The sequence below is a fragment of the Pelophylax lessonae genome (assembly GCF_965119305.1).
Source record: "Pelophylax lessonae genome assembly, chromosome: 13".
NCBI lineage: Eukaryota > Metazoa > Chordata > Amphibia > Anura > Ranidae > Pelophylax > Pelophylax lessonae.
Genome location: NC_138780.1, coordinates 15,615,929 through 15,623,891, shown reverse-complemented (window position 1 = coordinate 15,623,891; position 7,963 = coordinate 15,615,929). Strand labels below are relative to the sequence as shown.

Below are 7,963 nucleotides of genomic sequence, written 5' to 3'. Positions count from 1 at the left end.
AACTGTAGCTGCTGACTTTTTAAAGTGTAGAGAAATATCTGTGATCCATATGGCCATCATCCATAATTGCGTAAAGAGAACGCGTTTCGCCACGAGGAGCGACCGGATGGATATATTATGACTGACGAGTGCTGGGAATACCTTTTTGGATATCGTCTGAAGATTTTCTGATCTTCTAAGTGATGTTTACGCTCCATAATGCAGTCAATTTTTGGTTACCCCCAAACAGGGAACAGTCTGCTATTAGGAATTTGCTCCAATACAGGCATACCCCTTTAACCGGTTGCCGACCGCCGCACGACTATAAACTGCGGCGGTCAGCCCCGGCCAGGCAGAGTGACGTAGGAGTACGTCACTCGCCTGTCACTGACTTGTGAGCCAATTGCGGGCAGGCGCGCGCTCGCCCCGGCTCGTTCACTGACAAGTCAGTGCGTGTGACCGGCGGAGCCGATCGTCCGCCGGTCACTCACGATCGCTCCGCTGAAGGGAGAAAGTCAGGCGGCTAATGTAAACAAGCCGCCTGTCATTCTCCCTGGTGTAAAAATGAAGATCAGACGGTTCTACTATGTAGGACCGTTGATCTCTGTTTTTACACCAATAGCCATGTCCCTTTACAGCTAGAATCACGCCCCTAGGACACACTTAACCCCTCCCTCTCCAATACAGTTAACCCCTTCCCTGCCAGTGTCATTATTACAGTAACAGTGCATATGTATAGCACTGATTACTGTAGTAATGTCACTGGTAACCCCAAAAGTGTCAAAAATGTCAGTCAAGGGTCCAATCTGTCCGCCGCAATGTCGCAGTCCCGCAAAAAAAATCGCAGATTGCCGCCATTACGCGTTAAAAAACAAAAAAACAAAAATGACAAAAATCTTTCCCTTTGTTAGTAAACACGATAACCTTTGCGCAAACCAATCAAAATACGCTTTTTGCGATTTTTACCAAACATAGGTAGCATAAAACAAATTGGCCAAAAATTGTAAAAAATTTTGATTTTTACATTTTTTTTGGGGAATTTCATATAAAAAAAATGTGAAAAATATTGTTATTTTTGCAAAATTTACGCTCTTTTTTTGTTTATAGCGCATGATCAAAAAATCGCACAGGTGATCAAATACCACCAAAAGAAAGGTCTGTTTGTGGGAAAAAAAGGATGTCAAATTCGTTTAGGTACAGCGTCGCATGACCGCGCAATTGTCCGTTAAAGTCACGCAGTAAAAAATCGCAACAAACCCCCTGGTCAGGAAGGGGGTAAAATCTTCCGGGGCTTAAGTGGTTAAAGGAAAACTCACTTTACGTACACTCGCGAATACGGACACAGCCTGGTCAGCTTGGCATGGCACTACTCCCGGTTTTTACTATTGGCGTCTATAGGAAATCTTGGTCAGCTTGACAGGGCACTGCTCCCAAACCATAAGTGACAGGGATACCAAACTTAGGGAGCACTGAGAGGGGACCCAGGACTACAACACATCCTATTTGTGGCCGGCCAGCTTGCCTAGGTAATCTACTATGTCATAGTCCTGGATCCCCTTAACATGCTCCCCAAGCTTGGTGCCCTTGTCACTTATGGTTTGGGAGCAGTGCCATGTCAAGCTGACCAAGATTTCCCATGGAGCCAGTGTATTTACATGCATTGAGAAATGAAAAAAGGTATTGCTTCACTTTAAGTACATTTTTGTTTTCCATACATGCTCTGGTCCCATTGTGTACATAAAAGTGGGGCATGCCTGTAGGCGACATATTGTGCAATCTGGTACTCCCGTCAGTTTTTTTTTCCCTCCCGTTGGTTCCATAACGTGAGGATTAATATACAATCAGTACTAATGGTCGTTCTTTTATATGGTCCCGGCGCCTGCCCAGAAAAGGTTTTTCCTTGCATGTGCAGTTATTCAGATAAGTAATGTATGGTTTTTATAGCCCTGAAGAAGCTTGTGGCGAAACGCGTCTGCTTTGAAGACCTGCACTACACATTAGGACTTTTTGTATTCATTGATATTCCGAATAGGCATATTTTTAATTTTGTATTGGTTTGTCTCTATGTAAATTCATTTTTTTTTTTAACTTTTTCTTGGATTTAATAAAAAAAGCATGTATTTTACATAATTTTGACTATCCCTCCTTTGTGACCTCTAAAGTCCAATTTTTTCCTCGTTGTTTCTCTTTAGACTTTTAAAGTGGTTTTAAACCCTTCCATATGCCCAGTGAAGTGATTGGCCTCAGGTGATACCCAGAGACAAAACAAATCCTCCTACATAGGTTGTACCTGTTTATTTGCAGTCTTCTACTCTCTACTAGGGATAGCCAATATATCGAGGGCCGACATGCACTTTCCCCCGATATATCGGAATCGGCCCCTGAGGTTACCGATATTGCCGATATTTCGGGAAAGTGCTGTACCGGAGTAATGCCTGAAGCTAGAGGCATCACCCCGGTACCGGCGTCCATAGCCGATGGTCGGCTGTCTTGTAATGACAACCAATGTGGCTGAAAAGCCGCTTGGCTGTCATTACAAGGAGCGGGAGGGGTCGTTCCCCAGGAAGGGACGTTGTGTTTAGAACAGCAGACCGTCCTCTCTCAGCGGGGAATGATCGCGGGTGCCCAGCGGCAATCGCGGCCGCTGGCCCCGTGCATCGGCATCCCCGCTGCCTAGTGGGGGTGGGAGCGCGCCAACGGTGGCACGCGCTCGCCCCCCCAGGACCGCTCCTGCGAGCCGATGTACCCCTACGTCGGTTCGCGCAGCTGAGCCAGCCTGCCGCAGTAAAACTGCGGTGGGCGGTCGGCAAGCGGTTAAAGGCTTACCTATAGGTACAAGTTATAAAGGTGGGTTTACAACCACCTGACAGCAGGGAGCGATCGTGGGTGCCCGGCGGCAATTGCGGCCGCCGGCCCCGTGCATCCCTGCTGCCTAGTGGGGGGGGGGGGAAGCGCTGATCCACGATTTTACTAACCCTCCACCCTTGGCTGCCCACCTACAAGTGGACATGGAGGCCACTTGGGTGAGTACACATTGGGGTTGATTTACTAAAACTGGAGAGTGCAAAATCTGGTGCAGCTCTGCACAGAAACCAATCAGCTTCCAGGTTTTTTTTTTGGTCAAAGCTTAATTGAACAAGCTGAAGTTAGAAGCTGTTTGGCTACCATGCACAGCTGCACCAGATATTGCACTCTGCGTGTTGCCAAGTTTTACAGGAGGCACTGGAAGGTGACCATGGAAGCGATTAGCACTGCGCCACAACAGCTAGCCAAACAAATTGCTTTCCATGGGGGTGGTAAAACTTTGCTACCTAGTGTTACAAAGAGCCAAATGTTCGTTTGACTGTCGTGCTGTTGAATTGGCATTACAGCCAGTATTTTATAAAAGGAGAGATCAGCAGTGGTATGCTCTATATCTGGGGTCTTAAAACTATGGCCCTCCAGTTGTTCAGGAACTACAATTCCCATCATGCCTAGTCATGTCTGTGAATGTCAGAGTTTTACAATGCCTCATGGGAGGTGTAGTTCCGCAACAGCTGGAGGGCCGTAGTTTGAGAATCCCTGCTCTATATTGTCCCAAGTTTCCATTCTGCTAGAATCTGATTGGTTGGTTTAGGCAGCACATGTTTTATCTACATATGTTTTAGAATTCTTATTCGGTCTTCTCCTTCCAGGCTGAGGTGATCGATGGAGCCTATAACTTAGTGGTGGACGCCATCTTCGGCTTCAGCTTCCAGGGGGCCGTGAGAGAGCCTTTTGGAACGATTCTGAGCACCTTAAAACAGATCACCATCCCAATCGCCAGTGTGGACATCCCATCAGGTACAAACCATTGCCAACTTAACACAATGTATAATATCAATGAGCAAAGTATGTATTCAGTACATCTCGCCACTACATTTCCCTGTTTTTGCACATGGTGGGGGTGGGGGGGGGGGGGTCACAGCTTCAGAAATTAGCTGTTGGAGCCACATTTGGGAGTCCCAGGTGGGTAAAAGTCACCCCAAGTTTTGAGATGGGTGTATTTCCCTTGCAGGGATATTCTATAACAAAGGAAGTGAGGAGATGTTGCATAGACCTAAGAGGAACATGAAACCAGAGGCATATTTTCCAATCTACCGTGTTTCCCCGAAAATGAGACTTACCCTGAAAATAGGAACCTACTGTGATTTTTGGGGAGAGCTGAAATATAAGCCCTACCCCGAAAATAAGCCCTAGTTTAACCACTTCAATACAGGGCCCTTTCACCCCCCTTCCTGACCAGGCCAATTGTCAGCTTTCAGCGCTGTCACACTTTGAATGACAATTGCGCGGCCATGTTACACTGTACCTATATGACATTTTTATAATTTTTTTTCACACAAATAGAGCTTTCTTTTGGTGGTATTTAATCACTGCTGAGATTTTTATTTTTATTTCTTACTAAAAAAAGACAGAAAAAAAAAAGTTTTTCTTATTTTCTGTGGAGAAAATTTTTAAAATAAGTAATTTTTCTCCTTCGCTGATGAGGCTGCACTGATGAGGAGGTACTAATATGTGGCACTGATGAGCACTGAAAGGGGGCACTGAGGAGGAGGTACTAATATGCCACACTGATGGGTGGCACTGATGAGGGTGTTCTAATATGCCGCACTGATGAGGTGGCACTGATGAGGAGGTACTAATATGCCGCACCGATGGGTGGCACTGATGAGGAGGTACTAATATGCCGCACTGATGGGTGGCACTGAGGTACTAATATGCCGCACCGATGGGTGGCACTGATGAGCACTGACGAGGTGGCACTGATGAGGAGGTACTAATATGCCGCACCGATGGGTGGCACTGACGAGCGGCACTGGTGAGGAGGTACTAATATGCCACACTCAAAGGTGGCACTGATGAGCTCTGACGGCGGCACTGATGGGCAGCACAAATGAGCAGGCACTGACTGGCAGCACTATGGGCACTGTTTTTTAACTTTTCTGTAATCAGTGCCCTGATTACCTGTCCTAGACTCCCCATTGAGGAGGAGCCACTGATCGGCTCTTCTCGCCACACACTCTTGACAGTGTGAGGCGAGGAGAGCCGATAAATGGCACTTTCTCATTTAACATGTGATCGGCTGTGATTGGACACAGCCGATCACATGGTTAAAGAGCCACGTATTTGGCTCTTTACCAAGTTCGAGGGCGTGCCGTGTCCTAGCAACACGATCGCTGCACTGCGCGCCCAAGCCGCCGTTCTGGGACGCCGTCATATGACGTCCTCCCAGAGCCGCACCGCTCTGCTCCGCCATTTGACCTCCCGCTGCTCTCCTCTCCTCCCAGCTGTCAGCAGGGGATCTCAGCCCCTCCCTCTCCAGTGCTCAGAGCGGGGAAGAGAGCTCCAGCAGGTCACGGGTGCGGCGCTGTAACAAAGGTATTTGGCACAATTATATTGCAGAAACACAAACATGATAAAATACTGTAATAGATTGGATTCTAGGATTTTACAACCAGTTTTACTCGGTTCACACTAGGAATATCTTCCAGGCAGGGAGGGAGAGGGGTGAGAGAAGACAGCACATCACATAAGACCTACCCCAAAAATGAGCCCTACTGTCTTTTGGTGCCAAAATTAATGTAAGACCCGATCTTATTTTTGGGGGAAACACGGTATTCCCCTTAACCACTAATCGTCTGACATATATAAAATTTGGGCTGTCGTCAGAACAAGAATAGAGGGGAAATTTTTCTATGGAGGCATTAGTTCCAGTGACAACAAGGGATTTCCTCTCACTTCCTTTTATAACTATGGGACAGGAAGTAAAGGGAAATCTCCCCAATGGGCCACAGATGCCAAAAAATACCTGCCAGGGATTATAACCCTCAATATGCTATCTAGTTGCCGACCAACAGCGTATCCGTACAAAGCTAGACTTCAAGTAGTTATACCGGGATGATGCCTGGCACTATCTTTTGGAGCCAACGGTCGCCTCTCTTGTAAAAACAATCCTAGCGGCTAACTAGCTACTGGATTGCTTTTACAATCAGCGGGAAGGGACATCTCCCACTGCCTTCTACGGATCAGGATCTCCGGTCCCACTGGGAGTCCCTATGTTTAGAAAGACCCGATGGGCTTTGCTGGGCTCTATGATTTAGAAACCCAGAAGCAATGACATCACTTCCGGGTACTCGGTGGCGCCGAATTCAAAGAAATGGAGACCCGGTCGGACGGCGGCGGTGAAGGTAGGATGCCCGGGTCGCCCGGTGGGACAGACCCGGGCGAGCCAGGGAAGGCGGCGGGACGTCCCCTCCCGCTCCTTGGAATGACAGCCGAGCGGCTTCTCAGCTGCATCTGTTGTCCGTACAAGACATCCGACCGTCGGCTATGGAGGCCGGTACCGGGGTGATGCCTCTAGCTGCAGGCATCACCCCGGTACAAGCACTTTCCCGAAATATCGGCAAATCAGAAGGCCGATTCCGATATATCGGGGAAAGTGCATATCGGCCCTTGATATATCGAATTTGCCGATAATCGGTCGATCTCTAGTTTGAAGATCCCTGCTCTAGGGCCTCTGCTTTAAAAATATGTTTGGGGGTTTTAAGATATTTTCTAGCAAAAAATACTGATTGCTACATTTTAAACAAAAACTGCCAGAAAAGGCGTGGTCTAAAAGCGGATATATAAAGTGTTTTTTTTTTTTTTTTCCAGGGTGGGACGTGGAGAAAGGAAACCCCGATGGCATTCAACCAGACATGCTTATCTCTCTGACCGCCCCCAAACGATCAGCTGTACACTTCTCGGGACGCTACCACTACCTGGGGGGGCGCTTCGTCCCCAAGGCACTGGAGAAGAAGTATAACCTGAATCTTCCCCCATACCCAGATACCGAGTGTGTCCGCAAACTGCCATAACCAAAGTACCTGACCTAGAGGACCCAGAGCACTTACTGCATACAGAGCATCGGGAGATTGCTGTGACATTCTTATCGCTCTATCTGTGCAATTTAGATTTGTGTTAATATTACAAATATTATGAGTGGCGCACTTTAGAAAAAACTAAAAAAAAACTGAATAAAAGGAGTTATTTTCCTGGCTTTGCTGTATCAGGTGTAGCTTGGGTTGGGAATTTCAGGAATGGTTTACAATCATGGCTTCATAGGTCAGCTCACTGGAACCAGACATGGATTTCGCTGTCATGGAGGAGACAGCAGCTGGAGAGTGACACAGGAAACTGCCTTGCTTAACCCTCCTAGTGGTATTCCCGAGTGTGGCTCGGGGTTAATTATCAGTACCAAAAGTGGTAACCCCCGAGCCACACTCGGGATTACCCCAGAATCACACTCGCCTTCCCTGTGATTCCCCTGCCGTCCTCCAGCCATCCTCACCCTCTCTCCCTGCTCTGTGCTTGTCCAATGCCGGCACTTGCCTTCCAGTTCCCTTCCCTGCGAGCGTTGTGACGCAGGGGGGTGGAACCAGCGGCAAATTCAAAAATGTAATTACACCAAATGACATGATAGAAAGCTGTGATCCTAACGGATTACACTGTGTCATCCCATTTCACCACAGGATTTCACCTGGTGACTTTTCCAGTACCCTTTCTGTGCTTTTCCAGTGCTTTGTGCCTGGAAAATTGAGAACGACCATGGCGTCCAAAAAGCGTTTTTTTTGCGCAAATACGGACGAACTGGAAAACAGCGACAGCGAAAATGTAAATACACCAAATGACACGATACAAAGCTGTGATCCTAACGGATTACACTGTATCATCCCATCTCACCACAGGATCTCACCTGGTGACTTTTCCAGTGCCCTGCCTGTGCTTTTCCAGTGCTTTGTGCCTGGAAAATTTTAAATGACCATGGCATCCAAAAAGCGTTCTTTTTTGCGCAAATGCGGACGAACTGGAAAACAGCGACAGCGAAACTGAGTTACTTGAAGAACTGAGCGATAGCAATTCATCATCAGGTATGGAAAGTGACGATTGATGTCTTTTTCTGGCACATAGGAAATTCTGATTA

General features: G+C 47.4%; 1 protein-coding gene across 1 annotated transcript in view; it reads left to right on the top strand.

Moving 5' to 3' along the window:
- Positions 1 to 6,937, top strand: part of NAXE (NAD(P)HX epimerase) — a 14,105-nt gene extending 7,168 nt beyond the window's left edge. The window contains exons 5-6 of the mRNA XM_082242886.1: positions 3,654 to 3,801; positions 6,655 to 6,937. Of these exons, the coding sequence (XP_082099012.1) occupies positions 3,654 to 3,801; positions 6,655 to 6,857 (351 nt within the window). The 3' untranslated portion in view covers positions 6,858 to 6,937. The remainder of the gene's footprint in view (positions 1 to 3,653; positions 3,802 to 6,654) is intronic.
- The last annotated feature ends 1,026 nt before the right edge of the window (positions 6,938 to 7,963 follow it).